Genomic DNA, 22034 nt, shown 5'->3' with positions numbered 1-22034 from the left:
CAAAGCACTTACAGCAAATGGAGTCCAGCACTATCCTTTTCTGGCCATGTACAAGAAAATGAAAGGAAAGGAGGCTAAATTAATACACAAACAAGTGGGAACCAAGAGGTAAGGGAGACCTTCTTGGCTGCACCTTTCTCTTCCCACTTTGTATATTCATTTATCACTCACTTTTTGTGGCCATGTAAAATGTATATATAATGACAAAACTGAAATGTCTCTATTTATATATCTCTGATGCCTGTTCCATCTAAAAATCCCTCAAGGGGTGGCCATGTCAAGAGAGTCTCCATAACTGGTGAACTCCAGTGCTGCTTCTTAACCTTTAGTGCCTCACCCTTAACAAACCACTGGTAAAGGGCAACTTTAGTGCAGTGTTTTCAGAGACTCCTACCTAACGTTCCTACTGATTACTTCTACCTAATGCTTCTGCCTAAATGTTCCTACCTACTACTTCTATCCACTGCTCCTACGATTTTGCCAAAAGGCAGGGCTGGTGCGTAGCACTCACCACAGGAAAATCTAGTAACAAAGAATGTGCTGTGTGGGTTACGTATTGTAAAGCATTTGTATGACAAGGAGAGTTTGTATGTCTGAGGACAGAATGCCAGTAGTCTATGTGTTGGTGAGGCAGAAATAAAAGACAGCAGCCTTTGTCATAGTTGTGCAAGTTAACCACTAACCCTCCTGATACCCAGGCGGGTAGTACTGGTAATATACTTCCCAGGTCATTGGCTGTCTACCAGGGAGGTATGAGTACTACCCACCTGTCTTTAGCTGCCAGTTTACTCTTGAATTTATGAAGACTTTCTGGATTTTCTTTCCACAGCCTAGCCCACACAGCACTTTCCAAAGTTTCTCAGCTTTTGGACAGTTCACATTATTTTTCATGCTTCTGCTTTGGTTTATTTTCAATTGTTATTAATAAAACTTAACTTCCCTGTCTTGTTCTATTAAGAACTAATCTTGTTCTATTAAGAACTAATCTGCATAATAAGGTATACCAGAAAGTAACTAACCTGGATTACTCGACAGTACTGTGCTGTACTCTGTTCACTTTCTTCTGGAACATTCTGATCAAGTCAGATCGTATCTATACTTACATACACAATACTGTATTTCATATGCAATATCATAATTACTTTAATTAAAGTTAAGAAGCAGGGTCTGGATAATCGGGACTAGAGTGTATGCTTTATTCATAATATGGGTACCAAATGAAAAACTTTTATATATCACTTTTTCTACATAAACATAAAAGCCTAACAACAGGGCGCTTTGAATACAGCATGCTGACACAGGTGTTGATATTTGAGCACCCTGTCCTCTACCTGATCTAGTCCCAACTATTATAAACAAACAAAACTATGTATATATATGTGTATATATATATATATATATATATATATATATATATATATATATATATATATATATATATGATATGATAGTATTGTATCACAGAAATTGTATATTGCAGGAGTATTTCAACAAGGCCCTTTGCAATGGAATTTGTTCATTGGCAATGAGATTTTATTTACTACAGTGCTTAGTATTCTATTGCTTTTACATTTATACTTTTCTCACCATGTGGTTAACAATTAAGCTTCCTAATATTTCTAAAGTTACTTACTTCAGCTCCAATACAGAAGTTTACGCTACCACAAAAAATTCCATACCAATGAAAAAATCCTTTAAAGACGTTTTATGATCAGAGGAAAAAAAATTTACTTTTTAACTATTGTGCTTACTCAACTGAAAAATGAATCAAAGAATTTTTTTTGTCTTGATATTTCAAATGTCAAAAGTGAAGTATTCTCTTACTGGTGAATACTCTAATTCCAAATCTGTGCAACAATTTTACGAAGGTAATATGTACAAGACAAAGTTCTTAATCTACAACTTAATTTGCTGCAGTACAGGATTGTAAATTATAGTTACTTTGTTATCAACCACTTAAGTGCTGTCAACATTATGAGATATGGTGGTCAAGTCAAAAGCTATTATATCACTTAACGTGGCTGTATTTTTCCCACCACACACTCAATTCGTACTTGCATTGTGGCACTGTGATGACATTCTTATTATGTCAGTAAAACAAAGGGTACTGCTACCAAGAGAAACATAGTGGGAAGACTTCACCCATCACTCACCAGCACTGTGCTATGCAATGTAACCAAATGAGGTTTTGTGGGGTTCAGGTAACTGAAACAGCCAACAATCAAATTCAGACATATCAGATCATGGGTGATTCTGAATAATGGTGATAATCTTTTGATACAATGTTAAAAGAAGACTCAATCTCCAAGTATGGTTGAGGAACATGACAAAGATTCACTGGGCACTGTGGCTTTAATTGGTAGCAAAGTACTAAGATTCAAAAGCCTTAGCAGTGGACTGAGGCTTAAAAGTCTATATAAAGTTTTAGGCTTATATGGTTCTTGTTTAAATGACTCCAAATCTTTTCTTGTTCACTTCAAATATGGTAAAAATCCTTAAGGTATGGGGACACCTTTCACTAACACTGATAGCACTTAAAGGGTTAATAAGAAACAAAATTAAAGCTCTCACCCATTACCACAAAGGAGGGGATAGCAGAACCAGCATGGATAACATGTTTAGAATTTCAGGCAAAACCCTGCCCCTAGAATTACACAAATCCCTATTAGAACAGCCTAAAATTTACAGTACAATGGGGTAAACTTCAATAAATTAATGTCATAAGAAGGTACTGGTCTAATTTAGTGCAGTTAGTCTACATCAGTACTTTCAAGATTAATACAAACACAGTGATCCTCAATAAGACACATCCAATAAATTGATACACAAGTTTCTCCCTAAATGAACTGAAATACTACGTTTCATCCTTACTAACATTGCACTTTAAATATTCTGGTTCCTTGATTTCACTACAAAACACCTGATATGATAATAAGGCAGTTTTCACTGTTGAGGCCTCATAACTGGACAAATAAATGGTCAAAATAGTTGAACCTCATGTTAGAGTTGCCAGTCACTGTACTAAAAAACTAACTTGGCTGAAGAGGCACAATAATCATGTGAAAATATTGATATTCCAGTTTTAAAAGTCTTGTACGTGATAAAGGGATGGAAGCAATGCATTTCTTACATCATACAGCATTCATCTTACAGAACATCCATAGAAGCACAAAATCACAATAAATTCTGTTCTTAGGTATAAGCTCTCAATCACTTACATTAACTTCAGCACTAATGATGCATAAGAAAAATATTCAGGGCCTGCTTTTTATTACAAATTACTCTGTATACAGAAATCAATTTCAAATCTTGAGAACCTGATACATACTCGGTCTGCTGCAACACTGTCAGAAAATTAATGCTAACAAGAATCGAAATAACCATTAAACTACAAAAGTCATCATATAAAGACTTACGTTGCAGGGTCTAGGAATCATCATACAAGCATTATCTTCACAGATATTGGCAAATACCCTGCCAATATATTGACACTTGTATGGTCAGTCATTATACTTGCTTTCTTTGGGGACTGCAGCTCTATTGTAAAAATTCTGGTGTTTAAATATATATGTAGAAGTGTTATGTAAATATATAAGTAAATGTGCAAAGTTACCATAAATGTCATTTGGGGAATACAGTGTGTCACGAGGCTCGCTCCCCTCAAGTCACCTCCTTCCCCATCACCCCACCCCAAATGTAAATAAGAGTAATGAAAGTATTAATCATAAGTAGCCATAACTGTCTTTAGTTTACCACCCTACATTTCCCTCCCCTGCCAACCCAACATCAACATCATCTGGCTATCTACATGTAAACTCCAGAGCCATAGTACAGCCATATAAGTAAGATAGCTCACTTGTCTGCACAGGTCATTTACTTTTGCATGCATTTCTCCCTTTCCTACCTACAAACAGAAAATGTGGATTTGCTTTCTTCCAAGAGAGCATCCTTCTGCAAGTTACCTGGGCTTGAGGGGTTAAATGGAAATGATGGGATGCACTTAAGGGGAAAAAAAAAAGAAAGCCATAGTGCAATGAATCCATCCCAAAACAAAAGCTTCCAGCCCTCATAGATTAAAAGATCATGTTATACATGAAAAAACCTACCACTAGGCCTTCAATGATTAATATCTGAGGATACTAAAACAAAAAGACATCACTACTTTCCTTATTCTGAGCAGTAGCTGTGCCAATAATCCTCCTTGCCCATATTCATGTACAGCAGCATCTACTGAAAAGCCAGTCATTATAATAGTTTTATAATTTGAGACAAATGTGTCGACTGTCAAGTGCACAAGACGTGAATATCAGATATACAGCAATTTTCAACTTACAGCAGTTACTGAGTTCTCACAGTGTCCAAAATATGAAGTTCCATGAGGTAGATAAGGCACTATACACTGTTTTTGAAGAGGACGGAACATTACTCACTATATTTCTGAAAAGTGCTGCTCAACACCACAATGTCAACAAAGATATTCCCCATAGCATCTGATAAGTAAATGATGAACTCCATAGAGAAAGGGTACAATAACCAATAGATGTAATGTACAAATATGCAAATGCTGCGTGGTTTTGACACTGATTCAGTAACTAAACATTACAGTCAGGCCCAGTTATATGTCTGACATGAATTTCAAAAATGAGTAATCATGTGAAACAATGAATAATGAAATAAATTTTTCCACTGACCTAATGATATGGATAGGTATTACATCCTTGGGGTATTTAAATGTAAAAACTCCTTGCCAAAATATTATTCTTGGGTGTATCTAATGGTAAAAACTCCTCTCCAAAATACTAATAAATCATTCAATAATAACAAAATGTATTACTATAACTTTAATATTTGAATAAAAATCACTGTGAATAAAAAACACTCCCTTGGGATGTTTCTACAGCTGCAACACATTGACTTGCTGAAGTGAGGAGTGGCAGTTATTCAGACAATGAGTAGGCTTGTCTGCTTCACCTGAGAATGAAACTGTACAAATGTTTTCAGGGAAGGCTGCTTCTTTTGAGGGCTCTTTTTCCATTTGAAAAATGTGTCCAGAGACCGTTAGACACTTTCCTTTACCTTCTGCTAGTACAGCTCCTTGTACCCTGAAGTATCCCACTGTCAGCCTTCTTTTTCTGATGTATGATAAATTCATCTCAAGACTGCTGGACGGCTTCATTTTTTTGTTAGTACAGCTCATAGTATGATGAAGTATGAATCAAGTAAACTTTGGCTACTTTAAAATGTGGCACAATCTTGTACAAAAATAAATGTTCTTTTTGGCTAACATTTCCAGTAAACACTTGTCGAAGTGTGTAGCCATCTGCAATGAATGCTTTCCAAATGTTTGGATAATCTTTTTGCTGCCATGTAATCAACACTAGGAACTTCATCATTCAATCTATTATTATATATACACCTGTAGACACATATGTTTTTTATATGTTCAAACCAACCACAATTGGCACCATAAGATTCCATATCTGAACTCTCACCACATTTTTTCTTTGTCTTAAACGTTTCAGCTTTATCCTAAATAATCATTTTGCTATGAAGCATGTCAAGGCAATTTTGATCTACCCAACCATGTTTTCCAAAATGCCACTTCGGCTCCAAGTTAGTAATGTGGTACTCAATGCGACACATTAAAGACAAACTTTAATTTTGTCTGCATTAACATGAATCGTTCTATGGCCCAAATGCTTCGACAATATCTGTGGCACATGGTACTATTTTTTCTTCCCAGAAGGGTAACTAGCACTTACTACACATTTTTCACTCATGTTTTTTGGGTTTCTTAAAATTCAAATGATGATATAACATTAAAAGGCGATTCAAAACATAAGCACACAATGAAATACAGTGGACCTCAGAGGGACTAGCGCTACTGAAAAGACAGTCAGTTGAACATTTATTCTACTGTAGTACTACCAAAGCCAGTCTGTAGCAACCACATTGGCTGGGCATTCAAGATTCTTGAAACTTTTTTACATGTCAGATAAGCTGTATAATTCAACAACACATGTATTTTGAGTATTTTGAAGGTTTGTTGAATGTGTCTGATGATAGAGTGGCAGATATAGGGTGTTTTGGTCGAGGTGGTGTGCAAAGTGAGAGGGTTAGGGAAAATGATTTGGTAAACAGAGAAGAGGTAGTAAAAGCTTTGCGGAAGATGAAAGCCGGCAAGGCAGCAGGTTTGGATGGTATTGCAGTGGAATTTATTAAAAAAGGGGGTGACTGTATTGTTGGCTGGTTGGTAAGGTTATTTAATGTATGTATGACTCATGGTGAGGTGCCTGAGGGTTGGCGGAATGCATGCATAGTGCCATTGTACAAAGGCAAAGGGGATAAGAGTGAGTGCTCAAATTATAGAGGTATAAGTTTGTTGAGTATTCCTGGTAAATCATATGGGAGGATATTGATTGAGAGGGTGAAGGCATGCACAGAGCATCAGATTGGGGAAGAGCAGTGTGGTTTCAGAAGTGGTAGAGGATGTGTGGATCAGGTGTTTGCTTTGAAGAATGTATGTGAGAAATACTTAGAAAAGCAAATGGATTTGTATGTAGCATTTATGGATCTGGAGAAGGCATATGATAGAGCTGATAGATATGCTCTGTGGAAGGTATTAAGAATATATGGTGGAGGAAAGTTGTTAGAAGCAGTGAAAAGTTTTTATCGAGGATGTAAGGCATGTGTACGTGTAGGAAGAGAGGAAAGTGATTGGTTCTCAGTGAACGTAGGTTTGCGGCAGGGGTGTGTGATGTCTCCATGGTTGTTTAATTTGTTTATGGATGGGGTTGTTAGGGGGGTGAATGCAAGAGTTTTGGAAAGAGGGGCAAGTATGAAGTCTGTTGTGGATGAGAGAGCTTGGGAAGTGAGTCAGTTGTTGTTCGCTGATGATACAGCCCTGGTGGCTGATTCATGTGAGAAACTGCAGAAGCTGGTGACTGAGTTTGGTAAAGTGTGTGAAAGATGAAAGTTAAGAGTAAATGTGAATAAGAGCAAGGTTATTAGGTACAGTAGGGTTGAGGGTAAAGTCAATTGGGAGGTAAGTTTGAATGGAGAAAAACTGGTGGAAGTAAACTGCTTTAGATATCTGGGAGTGGATCTGGCAGCGGATGGAACCATGGAAGCAGAAGTGGATCATAGGGTGGAGGAGGGGGCGAAATCCTGGGAGCCTTGAAGAATGTGTGGAAGTTGAGAACATTATCTCGGAAAGCAAAAATGGGTATGTTTGAAGGAATAGTGGTTCCAACAATGTTGTATGGTTGCGAGGCATGGGCTATGGATAGAGTTGTGCGCAGGAGGGTGGATGTGCTGGAAATGAGATGTTTGAGGACAATGTGTGGTGTGAGGTGGTTTGATCGAGTAAATAATAATATAGTAAGAGAGATGTGTGGAAATAAAAAGAGCGTGGTTGAGAGAGCAGAAGAGGGTGTTTTGAAATGGTTTGGGCACATGGAGAGAATGAGTGAGGAAAGATTGACCAAGAGGATATATGTGTTGGAGGTGGAGGGAACGAGGAGAAGTGGGAGACCAAATTGGAGGTGGAAAGATGGAGTGAAAAAGATTTTGTGTGATCGGGGCCTGAACATGCAGGAGGGTGAAAGGAGGGCAAGGAATAGAGTGAATTGGAGCGATGTGGTATACCGGGGTTAACGTGCTGTCAGTGGATTGAATCAAGGCATGTGAAGCGTCTGGGGTAAACCATGGAAAGCTGTGTAGGTATGTATATTTGCGTGTGTGGACGTATGTATATACATGTGTATGGGGGGGGGTTGGGCCATTTCTTTCATCTGTTTCCTTGCGCTACCTCGCAAACGCGGGAGACAGCGACAAAGTATAATAAATAAATAAATAAAATAAATAAATATATATATACCTGGGGATAGGGGAGAAAGAATACTTCCCACGTATTCCCTGCATGTCGTAGAAGGCGACTAAAAGGGAAGGGAGCGGGGGGCTGGAAATCCTCCCCTCTCGTTTTTTTTTTAAATTTCCAAAAGAAAGAACAGAGAAGGGGGCCGGGTGAGGATGTTTCCTCAAAGGCCCAGTCCTCTGTTCTTGATGCTACCTCGCTATCGTGGGAAATGGCGAATAGTGTGAAAATATATATATATATATATATATATATATATATATATATATATATATATATATATATATATATATATATATATATATATATATTTCCCTGGGGATAGGGGAGAAAGAATACTTCCCACGTATTCCCTGCGTGTCGTAGAAGGCGACTAAAAAGGGGAGGGAGCGGGGGGCTGGAAATCCTTCCCTCTCGTTTTTTTTTTTTTTAATTTTCCAAAAGAAGGAACAGAGAATTGGGCCAGGTGAGGGTATTCCCTCAAAGGCCCAGTCCTCTGTTCTTAACGCTACCTCGCTAATGCGGGAAATGGCGAATAGTTTGAAAGAAAAAAAGAAATATATATATATATATATATATCTTTCTTTTCTTTTCTTTTAAACTATCCGCCATTTCCCGCATTAGCGAGGTAGCGTTAAGAACAGAGGACTGGGCCTTTGTGGAATATCCTCACCTGGCCCCCCTCTGTTCCTTCTTTTGGAAAATTAAAAAAAAGAAAAAAAAAAAACGAGAGGGGAGGATTTCCAGCCTCCTGCTCCCTCCCCTTTTAGTCGCCTTCTACGACACGCAGGGAATACATGGGAAGCATTCTTCATCCCCTATCCCAGGGATAAATATGGAATAATATACACATAAAAGTATTCAGAAGAACATCACTGATATGTTTAGAAACAAACTTGGTAAACACTTCACTTCTTTTCCACAGCTAACATTGTTTGTGCCTCCAGAGATATATTTCTCATTAAGTCCTCCTTTCTCTACATCATAAAATTCAAGATTCTGATATTGCAGACAGCCTCAAACAGACACAATGAACTGTTCCAGTTTGCTTCCCTCTACATTCTTTCTATGTTGGTGCACCACCAATGGTGAATAATTTCTGATAAAGGATTTCCTCAACAAACTGACTTGCAAACTTGTCTAACCTATAAAGCCCCACCCATCTCAGTGTAGTGCTACATCTTCAAGTTACATTTAAGAACCCCAAGAAGCAATACAAACTGGATTCTGATTTCTTCATCTTCACCTGCCACACAACCAGTGCATCACAACTCCTATGCTAAGGCTGAGGTAAAGAAGTACCTTAATCAAGCTGAAAGAGCACAATCTCCTTCACATCCAGAAGGAGCAGAAGTCACACCTAACCATATATATATATATATATATATATATATATATATATATATATATATATATATATCATGGAAAGCTGTGTAGGTATGTATATTTGCGTGTGTGGACGTGTATGTATATACATGTGTATGGGGGTGGGTTGGGCCATTTCTTTCGTCTGTTTCCTTGCGCTACCTCGCAAACGCGGGAGACAGCGACAAAAAAAAAATATATATATATATAAATATATATATATATATATATATATATATATATATATATATATATATATATATATATATATATATATATATCTTCCCTTCATATTGCACAATTTCTTCTAATGTTTTCTTAAAGATTAAAAGGTCAAAACATAGTCAGTATTCAGGCAAATTATGGAAATTATGCATACTTTTATACAACCTCAAGACCTCTTTAATGGGATTCCTACAATTTCATGATTGTGCTCCAATAAGCAGCATGGAATAGATACTCCTTTTGAGTGAAAGTTTCTCAATGCAAATGTGTTTCTTTTTGTTTTTGTCTACTGATTATGAAACAGTTAATGGAGGTGACTTTTCATTTATGGGGCACCCACATGCAGACACAGTGCAACACTTTTATATATATAATTCTCTTCTGTTCATACTTGTTCACCATCAGCCATGTAATAAGGTAGAGTTAGGGTAAGACAACAAATGGCCATATTTCCTTACATATACATGCTAGCTACTAATCAGGGCCCCCTACCCACAGCCAAGCCACCACAGACCCTTCCATGGCTTCCCCTGATCACTTCATACCCTTTAGTTTAGCCCACTGTCAGTAAACCACATTGTTCCAATTCTCTTTATCTTCCCAAGCCCTCTCATCCACAACAGACTACATACCTGCCCCTTTCTCCAGAACTCTTGCATTCACCTCCCTAACAACCCCATCCATAAACAAGCTAAACAACCATGGAGACGTCAGGCACCCCTGCCACAAACCAACATTTACTGGGAACCAATCAATTTCCTCTCTTCCTACTTGTACACATGCCTTAAATCCTTGGTAAAAACTTTTCACTGCTTCTGTCAACTTACCTCCCACACCATATACTTTTAATACCTTCCACAAAGCACCTCTATCAACCCTATCATATGCCTTCTCCAGATCCATAAATGCTACATACAAATCCATCTGTTTTTCTATGTATTTCTCACATACATTCTTCAAAGCATACACCTGATCTACACATCCTCTACCACTCCTATATATTTATTATTATACTTTGTCACTGTCTCCCACATCAGCGAGGTAGCGCAAGGAAACAGACAAAATAATGGCCCAACCCACCCACATACACATGTATATACAAACATGTCCACACACACACATGTACATACCTATACATTTCATCGTATACATACATATACATACACATATATACACATGTACATAATTCATACTTACTGCCTAAATTCACTGCCACCCTGCCACACATGAAATGACAACCCCCTCCCCCCGCATGTGTGCGAGGTAGCACTAGGAAAGACAACAAAGGCCACATTCATTCACACTCATTCTCTAGCTGTCATGTATAATGCACCGAAACCACAGCTCCCTTTCCACATCCAGGCCCTACAAAACTTTCCATGGTTTACCCCAGACGTTTCACATGCCCTGGTTCAATCCATTGACAGCACGTCGACCCCGGTATACCACATCGTTCCAATTCACCCTATTCCTTGCAAGCCTTTCACCCTCCTGCATGTTCTCAATCAATACCCTCCCATATAATTGCCCTGGAATACTCAACAAACTTATGCCTCTGTAATATGAACACTCACCATTATTCCCTTTGCCTTTGTATAATAGCACTATGCATGAATTCTGCCAATCCTCAGGCACTTCACCATGATCCATACATATAATGAATATCCTTACCAACCAATCAACAACACAGTCACCCTCTTCTTTAATAAATTACATTGTAATACATCCAAACCCGCCGCCTTGCTGGCTTTCATCTTCCGCAAAGCTTTCATTACCTCTTCTCTGTTTACCAAACCATTCTCCCTGACCCTCTCACTTCACACACCACCCCTATCAAAACAACCTATATCTGCCACTCTGTCATCAAACACATTTAACAAACGTTCAAAATACTCACTACATCTACTCACTTCATCACTACATGTTATTACCTCCCCATTTGCCCCCTTCACCGATGTGCCCATTTGTTCTCTTGTCTTATGCACTTTATTTACCTCCTTCCAAAACATCTTTTTATTCTCCCTAACATTTAAGGATACTCTCTCACCCCAACTCTCATTTGCCCTCTTTTTCACTTCTTGCACCTTTCTCTTGACCTCCTCCCTCTTTCTTTTATACATCTCCCACTCATTTGCACTACTTCCTACAAAAATCATCCAAATGCCTCTCTCTTCTCTTTCACCAACAATCTTACTTCTTCATCCCACCACTCACTACCCATTCTAATCTGCCCATCTTCCACCTTTCTCATGCCGCAGGCATCTTTTGCGTAAACCATCACTGCTTCCCTAAATACATCCCATTCCTCCCTCACTCCCCTTACATCATTTGCTCTCATCTTTTTCCATTCTGCACTCAATCTCTCCTGGTACTTCCTCACACAAAACTCCTTTCCAAGCTCACTTACTCTCACCGATCTCTTCACCCCAATATTCTCTCTTCTTTTCTGAAAACCTCTACAAATCTTCGCCTTCGCATCCACAAGATAATGATCAGACATCCCTCCAGTTGCCCCTCTCAGCACATTAACATCCAAAAGTCTCTCCTTCATGCGCCTATCAATCAAAACGTAATCCAATAATGCTCTCTGGCCATCTCTCCTACTTACATACGTATACTTATGTATCTCTCTCTTTTTAAACCAGGTATTCCCAATCACCAGTCCTTTTTCAGTACACAAATCTACATGCTCTTCACCATTTCCATTTTTTCACACATGTTCGCCATTTCCCGCGTTAGTAAAAGTAGCGTTAAGAACATAGGATTGAGCCTTAAGAGAGAAAATCCTCGTGCAAAAATTGTGATCCTTTCCAATACATATATACACATGTACATCTTCATACATGCTACCTTCATCCATTCCTGCCAAACATCATATGGCACCCATCCCCCCCTACATGCATGTGAAGTAGCGTGAGGAAAAGACAACAAAGGCCACATTCATTCACACTCACTCTCTAGCTGTCATGTGTAATGCACTAAAACCACAGCTCCCTTTCCACATCCACGTCCCACAAAATTTTCCATGGTTTACCCCATACGCTTCACTAGCCATGGTTCAATCCAGTGACAGCACATCGAACCCATTATACCACATCGTTCCAATTCATTCTGTTCCTTGTACACCTTTCACCCTCCTGCATGTTCAGGCCCCGATCGCCCAAAGTCTTTTTCACTCCATCCTTCACCTCCAATTTGGTCTACGACTTCTCCTTGTTCCCTCCACCTCTGACACATACATCCTCCTTGTCAATCTTTCTTCATTCATTCTCTCCACATGACCAAACCATTTCAACACACCCACCTCTGCTCTCTCAACCACACTCCTTTTACTACCACACATCTCTCTTACCCTCTCATTACTTACTTGATCAAACCACCTCGCACCACATACTGTCCTCAAACACCTCATTTCCAACACATCCACCCTCCTCTGCACAACCCTATCTATAGCCCAAGCCTCACAACCATACAACATTGTTGGAAACACTATTCCTTCAAACACACCCATTTTTGCTCTCCAAGATTACATTCTCGCCTTCCTAACATTCTTCAACGCTCCCAGAACCCTCATCCTCTACCCCACCGTAACTCACTCCCATTCCATGGTTCCATCCACTCCCAGATATCCAAAACACTTCACTTCCTCCAGTTTTGCTCCATTAAAACTTACCTCCCAAATGACTTGTCCCTCAACCCTACTGAACCTAATAACCTTGCTCTTATCCACATTTACCCTCAGCTCTCTTCTTTCACACACTCTAACAAACTCAGTCACCAACTTCTGTAGTTTCTCACCCTAATCAGCCACCAACGCTGTATCATCAGCGAACAACAACTGACTCACTTCCCAAGCCCTCTCATCCACAACAGACTGCATACTTGCCCCTCTCTCCAGAAAAACAATAATAATAATAATACCTATGGGTGCTTCCAAACTACATCCGCAACTGATTAAACTTTAAGTAAGAACTCACTTTCAGCCGGGCTGGACCACCATCACTGGACAGACAGGACCACGGTCTTGACATGTGTCTTCTCACTCTCTACTTCCATTTGGAGAGCACTCTCATAGCTGCAAGAGCCCCTTGAAAGGGACCCAGGGTTTGTACAATAATAATGATAATAAATAATACTAATGATAATAATCCACATATGCCATCAGTTTTAATCCTTTTGCCAAAATTGCTACAAACAAATCTATGGTTTCCAATCCAGCCATTAAACTTGTAGTATGCATTGTGACTGAAGACAGAAGCATCAGCGATGCATTATGAACAGGTACCAGTGAGAACACTTACACATAATCTGTTGCCATGATATAATCTTTTCAAAAGAAGCAATTACCTTTTCACACCTAGCTATGATAATGGCTAACCTACAGGCATCTCTGTTCTCCAAACTTTAATGCCTGGTGAATGCAGAGATGTATAAAGCAGTTCCATGAAAGACACTTACAAAATGATTAACTCTGCTATCACTGGTTGACTAAAAACCACCTGAGCTTTCCGTACTAATCCAACTTTGCCTCTCTTTTAAGATTCCCAAGCTCCTCCTTTTCTTCAGAGCTTCCCTGTATGTTAAGAAGGATGGTGGCTTCAGACCCACTACGGTCAGTAACAACCCTTAGTGGCAGGTGACAAGGCAGCTGCTACTATCTTTACCTATGAAGCCACAACCTTTCTCAGCACAAACTACACTTTGTCTTCCCCTGACCTATAAAGCAGCAGTAATGAATGCAAGAGCCTGGGCAACACTTATAATATACCAGAAAGAATTTCAAAGCTGTTCAAAACACAAACTATAAAAGGTAAGTATTAAGAGTGACAGTTCTCATTTGTAAGAATGCTATCGCTGATGCCCATTCTCTACACAAACTCCCTCAGTTGGGTGGCCATGGCAAAAGAGTCTCCATAACTAGTTAACAGTGATGCTTCCTTGCCTTTACAGCCTCACCCTTAACAAGCCACTGGCATAGGAATACTCTAGCAAAGTGTTTCCAGAGGTAACTACAGACTATTTCTACCTGTGTTTACCTAATGTTCCAACTGACTACTTGTACCTGATGCTCCCACCTAATCTCTCTACATACTACTTCTACCTAATGCTCCTGCCTCATTTTCCTACCTACTACTTCTATCTATTGCTCCAACTATTTTGCCAAAAGGCAGACATAGTGCTCAACACAAGAAAATTAGAGTTAAGAATCAGTTGTGTGAGGTATGTGCTGTCAAGTGTTATGTGGAACAAGGAGAGTCCCCACATGGGTGAGGGGAAGCAGAAAAGACAACTATTTGAGTTTGAGAAGTGCAAGGAAAAAATAAGGTCAAGAGCTTTTAATAACAATATGAAAAAAAAGAGATTCACTACAGAAATCTGTGGATGGAAACTCATTTGTGATTGGATTAGGCAAGCATTATTTAGACAAGGAAGTGTGGCACAAGGGGAGTGAACATGAGAAGGTATAAGGTTTGTAAGAGGAAGCTGTATGTTTAAAATCAGTGAAGGATATAAAGAACATGGAAGGTAAAGCCACTTTCACAGGTATCATGAATTCTAGAGAGTCTTATAGGGTAAAGCCACTTTCACAGGCATCATGAATTCTAGTCTTATAGGATATGGGTATGTAAATTCTAGAATGGTCTAGGGGGACTTTAGGATTCAGGAGGAAAAATATGTGTGCATATGCTCCTGTAAGTTGAAAAGAAAAATCAGGTACAGCCAAGCAGAGATAGGTGTATAAAGTAGTGAGGGGGTAAAAATATACTTATGCTGGGGGCACAAAAGGAAATGAGAGGATGAGAAGAGGAAGGCACTGCTCAAGAATGGTGAATTACGGTAAATGTGTGTGCTGAGAGGTATGATTCTGGCATATACCAATCTACACATGCTACTTCACGAATATATGTACAAAAGAATGAACAAAAGTTGTTGATTAAAAATGGTGCAATGTACAGGAGAATCAGTAAAAGCAGTACTGGTGTGTAAAGACTGAAATATAAAGGGTACAAGGAGAATATAATTATGAAACCAAGCTTGAGTACCCAAAATAGGCAGAGAAAAAAATAGGTATGCACAAAAAAGATTGAAGATGTGGTGTTTCTTTGGAAAGTATAATGAAGACAAAAGTGTGAAAAAAAGAGAGAGAAAAGGTTAGAAGTACCTACAATAAAACTCTGCAGTGTGGTTGGGCTACCATATACACAGCTTGCCTTGTCATCTTGTTTTTCTCCGCCATCATACACATTACACATTGAATGTAAAAGCTGAATGGGTGGAGAAATGCTAAAAGAAGTTCGCGAATCTTATATATCAGGGTCCAGAAAAAATAAACAATTGAAATGTCTCAGCAAAGAAAATGATTAGATCCCTGATGGAGAATCATGAGAGGAAAAATATGCTAGAAAAGAGACTGAGACAACATAGTTCAGCCAACCCTAACCTACAATTATAAAACATGCATGTGGAATGGAGTAAACAGTTCTAGGGTTCAGACTGCTGGAATGAGCTATATGAGGGGTGCTTGCAGTGTCAGTGGATGGGATGGAATAAGTATATGTACAGTAATCAAGTGTAAGGATGTGCAATATCAAAAAGAGGAAAAGACATGGGGTGAGGTGTCACACAGAAATATCTCAGGCGAAATAATTGATATAGTTTGGTTATTCAAAATGGAAGTATAATGATAAGCTGGTGAGCAAAATATATCAAAATAAAAATATAGTAGGGAGAACCAAGGATGATATGAAAGGGTTAGAGCATGCTAAAGAAGGGTTTGGAGACACCTGCCTGGAAATTTTTCCGTATGAGTCATCCATCCCAGTAGTTCCTAAGAAGGAACATGGCCTCAAAGATATAGACAGATGTGCAATATGATGAAGATAAATGTCAATAAACATTTGTCACACTGTGACAGACGCCATAAAATTCATGATCACACCACAAAGTCTGCTGAAACAAAACTGGTTTGTTGGTTCAAACTTCATTACCGTATAATTTCAAAATTTTTGGCTTCTTGACAGAAAAGTAATAAAAGCTATAACTAATAAAATGGGTCAAGTTTGCTATTTGTGACTGGTTTCTTCTATGAAGTTCTCTTACAGTTTTTGTCAATCCCAAAAGTACACTATAGTCTTAACATTACAGAAAGTGATTTAGTAAAATTCAAAAAGTCTAAAATTACATATGTGTAATAAGCAATACGGTCAGTTATATGCAAAATGGAACATGTACAAAAAAAAAATATTTTAGTTCACACTAAGGACATTACTGAGCAAATCACATCAGTGAAAACATGCTCATCAACAGCCAAAAAAAAAATCATCTGCCCCTCAACCTAAATTTTCAAACTTTCTATGATAAAGCACAAAATGGAGAAACTCACACAAAACTTCATGGCTCAAGACACTAGAGATAGTATGAGCAATATCAAAGGGGAAAGGACAGTTTGTGTAATTCTGTTAAAGTGTAGATGAAAATACTCTGGACATCAATCTGGCAGAATCACAATTCAAACAATACAATCATGTTAAATGACAGGTTTCACATATTTCTCTTGGCAGGTATATACTTGACCATCTGAAATATAGTTACAACTACATTTAGTATCAGGGTTTCAAACTCATATCCCTAACCTTGATTAAATTGGGGATTACTCAGTTTAAATGTTATAAACTATACACACCTTAACTTATCCTAGGTTAGGTTAGTTTTTTCTCAACTTGCAAGCTATGCCAACTTTTGTTAAGTTCATACAAACTGATAGGCTGTTACAAAAATATATCAGAAAGTCATACAATAAATTCTAAATCAATTTTTTACTCCTACTTCACAACAAAAATTCAACTTCTTTTTTGTTGTAAATAAGGTGACAAGATGACTGACTTTTAGCCATATTCACATACACATTTGTGTATAGGTGTTACAGAAATCCACCAGGAAGTGGTAACACCATCAGCTCTATGTCATCTTCAGTGGGGCTATCATAATTTTCATATGATGGAAAAGAGTATGGCATTGTAAGGACAGTCTCACTCATGAGGAGCCTTCCTTACCCTACTGCTACATGAAGAACAGCCTCAAAGGTGCAGGAGCTTTATAAAAGGATTTCTACAGTTACGTAATAAAAATATCTAAGTATGTGTATTCATACATGTTTCCAGACAAACTTTATGCCGTTTCCCACTTTTGTGAGATAGCACCTCCCAGACGAGAAGCTTTAACAGTGACTACCATCAAGACTGAAGTAGCCAACCCTGTCAGACACTAGGACTGAACCTACTGCTTGTGATCTACAAATGCATGGTAATGTCATAATCTTTTGAGCCTTGTAAAATATCCAAGAAAGCAGCACCTGATCAGGGTAAAGCAAGCCAATTCCAGTGCCCACGACAATATCATGGCTATCAATCCTATTATGCTGATGTACAAATTTAACAGCGATAAGGATAAAGCAAGGCACTGCATTACCAGCATTTACATACAGTGCATTATCCATCCAGCAAGTGTTCACTGAAAAGACCCTGAAGTACCAGTACAGTGCTTCCAGCATCCAAATGCTATGTTTAAACATACAAAAGTAAAGTTAAGTGATAAATTTAACTACATTCAAATCAAGACAATGTAGGTCAAAAATTCCAAGCCATAAAATGTAAAGATTTGAAGCTAGCTAAAAAAATACAAAAAAAATTCTTCAAAGTCTGTGTGCAACTAAAAGTTGAGATATAAAACACATATATATAAGAAAAACAAGATTTCCTCAAGTTTAAGAGAGATTTCCTAGCTATATATAGTGCAAACTGTGAACCAAGTTAGTACATAAACTCATTCCTTTAAGTCTTTGTCATCAAAATCTACAATGCAAAGAATAACATCCTAAACACTTCAACAGTTTATACCATAAATCAAAAAGCATTTAAAAGACAAAAGAAAGATGAGTGGCTTCCTTTTTGATGTTACAATATAGATCTTTGACACTGATTCTATTATCACACTACAAACAAAAACCTGAAACTTTACCATAGAATCTGTTAAATACTACGCATCTATAAAGTCTTATACTAGTGTAAGACCTTCCTACAGTAAATTATCTCATAATCATTAACAGTGTATGCTGAAAGGCATTCCACAGTTTTTAATTATTTTTCATGATTTATAATGCTACTCTTGCAGTACAACTTTTTTTTATCACTGTAAATGAAAAAAAATAAAAACTCTTCACAGGATAAATGAAGCAGCCCATCACCAATTTCCAATCTTCTTAAAGGGAAAGATTTTAATTCCATATCTTAAAATCAGATCTAGAAAAGCTTATAAAACTGAACTACATTATGAGCATCACTTCATAAATCCCAAAGTTCAGCTATTAGTGAAAAAAATCTAATTAAGACAGGCACTGTACACATTAAACTACAGTTGGTTCACTGTCAAATCTGTTATTAAGAGGCACTCGACAAGATGTCCTTCAGTTGAGAAGGAACATTCCATTTGCAAAAATATAGTTTCTGAAATGAATATGCAATTCACATCATGGCCAAAATAAAAACACTACTCTGTACATTTAACAAATATATATATGTACATACATGCTGATGAGTGAGTGTGTGTGTTTGTGGAAGCATGTCTTTATTTACAAGAGTACTCCATAGATACAGGAATAATAATATTCAATTCATACATAACACAAAGCTGCAAGTGAAAGTTCTTCCACATGGCCAATGAACAATGTCAATTAATAAAATGCATTTTAATATAAAAGCAAATTATTTACTGACTCACATAAAGATGTTTTGGGTTGTTCAAAATTTCAGAAACAAAAGTTAAAGACGACAATGCACTTTAACATAAACCACTCATGTAGATGAAATATGCTTCACAGGTTTCTATTAACTACATTACGTTCTAGTATTACATGCAAGATTTGCATCACAAAATTTGAAACAATATTCAATATAGTGATTATATCTACTTTGTTAACTTCATGAATCATGAAGTACTATCACTTCTTCGTACAGCTGTCTAGCCAAGTATTTCACAGGTAATTCACTGGAAAAATAATTGGACTTTAAACATAAAGACATGAAAAAATCATGAATGGATATTTCTCCTTTCTCAAGTTACAAAACATTTCTTAAAGTGTAGTGTGATTCAGTATTATCGATTCCCAACGAAATCTTGAAAAAGAGCTATCCAAAGCAAATCACCTTACAAAGTTTGAAGGTTGGAATGGCCAGACTCCACGTTATCCCTAAAACAAGGATGCTCAGGCGTTATTGTGTTAATTTTAGTTTTGACAGGTGTAAAATTTATTTTCATCAAAAGTTTACTGCAAACTGTAAATCACTGAGGGAAAGCCATGCTACAGTTTTATCTTTTACATATACATATGAAAAAACAAGCTTATACTGTATATCTCATGACTAGTAAGGGTACAACTCCATGCCAATAATGTAAATTTTGAAAATAACCAGTGGGCCATATTTCTCCTTGGCCATCAAAAAAAACACAATAATGATAAACAATGCTAGTACATAACTAATGCCAGTGATGCAGAATTTCATTAGGCTCTGTAAAACCTCAAGAAAGGAACCAAGAATATGGCTTCTGATTTATAATTAATTGAACTGTTCTAAGAATTCACCTAACACAATCTACTTTCTAAATTTTCATTACCAATATATTCATTAACAGTAAGTCAAAAAAACTGTTAACACTTTCAAAATCTTGCCTAACAACTAATATATTCTGTGCCTCGTGTGTGTCTTACCAACATGGAATGTAAAAACTATGAAGTTTAGGGGAGGCAGGGAACAAGCCAGAGTTAAGCTGAACACTAAATTTAATATTGCATCAATAACTGTCATATAACAATACAAATGTCAATGAAGCCGATCAGTCAACAGGTCAACTAGATGCTACTGAAAAAGTGAAAACTTATGAAAGGACCAATGTTTCATTCTTAAAGTCCTCTAAAGCAGGAGAAAAAAGCATTTTCTCACTTAAAAATTGCTTGCCATTTCTATAAAACAAGATTAATAAAATTCAAGATTAAATCAAATAATTTTGCCCCTTTCCTGAAAAGTCCTAAATGTGCGTGTGAATTCATCACCAATCTGTGGATTTTATTAGCGAACAAACTAGCTTCATAGTTTTTTAATATGATAATTTTCTGTGTATGATAACTATCCAATAGCAAGATATCAAGACTCGGAGGGAAAAAGTAGCTTGTGTTACTTCATTTCCAGGTCAATCACCTTTCTTCTGGCATCCTCTATCATTCCTGTCACCATATCATATCCCCCTTGAGATTCATCATCTTATTTACTAACCCAATATGATAATGCTTAACTTTTTTATGACTACCTTATTTTCTAACCATTACCAGCTGAAGACCTCCATGCACGAAACAAGTCTCAAGAACATAGTCTGCATTATTATTTTTGTGTGTTTACATGTACTGAGGGGCTTGCCCATATGTGCTGTCTCTCATTACCATGAAATGTTCTCCACAACAATTCTTTCACTTATCAGTTTAACCCACTTTTTTGCACCGAGGAACAAAGTCTGAAATCTTTTTATCTGGTACTGAATGTATAGTTCATACATAAAAGACTTAGAAATGCAATCAATATTTCAAATAAGGAGATCCTTCCAGCACTGTACATAATACTTTCAACCCCTATTACAGTTACAGCTGATCTGTTAATAGGATCAAATTATTCTTGAGTGAAATGTATCTGACTACGACATCTGAAGGATTAGAAAGATGGCATCATTCTGAAATCAGCCATTATCTGATAGTTATTCAAATCCATTGATATGAGGATGAAAACTATCACTTTCAAAGGACCCTATAGTGAATGTATTGGAAACTCGTTTTCATGAATTGCACACAAGGAAAATCTGTACTTATCTAATTCTGAAAAGACTAAAAGAATGAATAAATATACATCAATCAAATCTTTAAGAGCAAGGTACAGAAAAGATGATAAAATATATGAGGTCACACAATAAAATATTTACCAGGCAAGATTAACACCAAGATGCATTACCTGAGAATGAGAAATGAGCACAAGTATCGAGAAGATGAAACATGCTCTGTCAACAAATGTGCTAAAGCCCTATATCCAACCTTAAAACTCCTGATTTAAACTATGAAAGTCTGAAGTTACTACAGCAAGAATGTGAAAGAAATTATTGTAGTCTATCTTGAATATCAGTTTAAACATTTTCCATTTCACTACTGGAGGGCATGATGAGGTTTTATATAAAAAATTTTTTTTATAATGGTGGTGTTCACATGTGAATGCTGTGAATGGCAGCAGCTGTGTAACGGGCTTCTCCCCTTTTCCAAGACCAAGTGCTGGGCCGGTACTGTAAAAGCAAAGAAATATATTGAGCACTGAAACATAAGACTTCACATCATAAAATTTCTTTTCTTTTTTGTTTTTTTATGAAAGAGCATTAAATTTTACAAGGAAGGCAGATAGTTTCCCATGAAAAAATTTATAGGTTGCCAAAAAAATATATCCAAAGAACAAAAACAGAGCAGCTCTTCAGTGGGAGGGGA

General features: G+C 37.4%; 1 protein-coding gene across 4 annotated transcripts in view; it reads right to left on the bottom strand.

Moving 5' to 3' along the window:
* Positions 1–1182: 1182 nt before the first annotated feature.
* l(1)G0289 (lethal (1) G0289) overlaps positions 1183–22034 on the bottom strand; it is a 523775-nt gene continuing 502923 nt past the window's right edge. For all 4 annotated transcript variants that reach the window (XM_071657580.1, XM_071657583.1, XM_071657581.1 and 1 more), the window contains one exon: positions 1183–21838. In XM_071657580.1, coding sequence (XP_071513681.1) covers positions 21761–21838 — 78 coding nt within the window. In that variant the 3' untranslated portion in view covers positions 1183–21760. The remainder of the gene's footprint in view (positions 21839–22034) is intronic.

Source organism: Panulirus ornatus, chromosome 65 (assembly GCF_036320965.1).
Source record: "Panulirus ornatus isolate Po-2019 chromosome 65, ASM3632096v1, whole genome shotgun sequence".
NCBI classification, from domain to species: Eukaryota; Metazoa; Arthropoda; class Malacostraca; order Decapoda; family Palinuridae; genus Panulirus; species Panulirus ornatus.
Note: the sequence above shows the minus strand (reverse complement) of the source record. Positions and strands in the feature narration are given on the sequence as shown.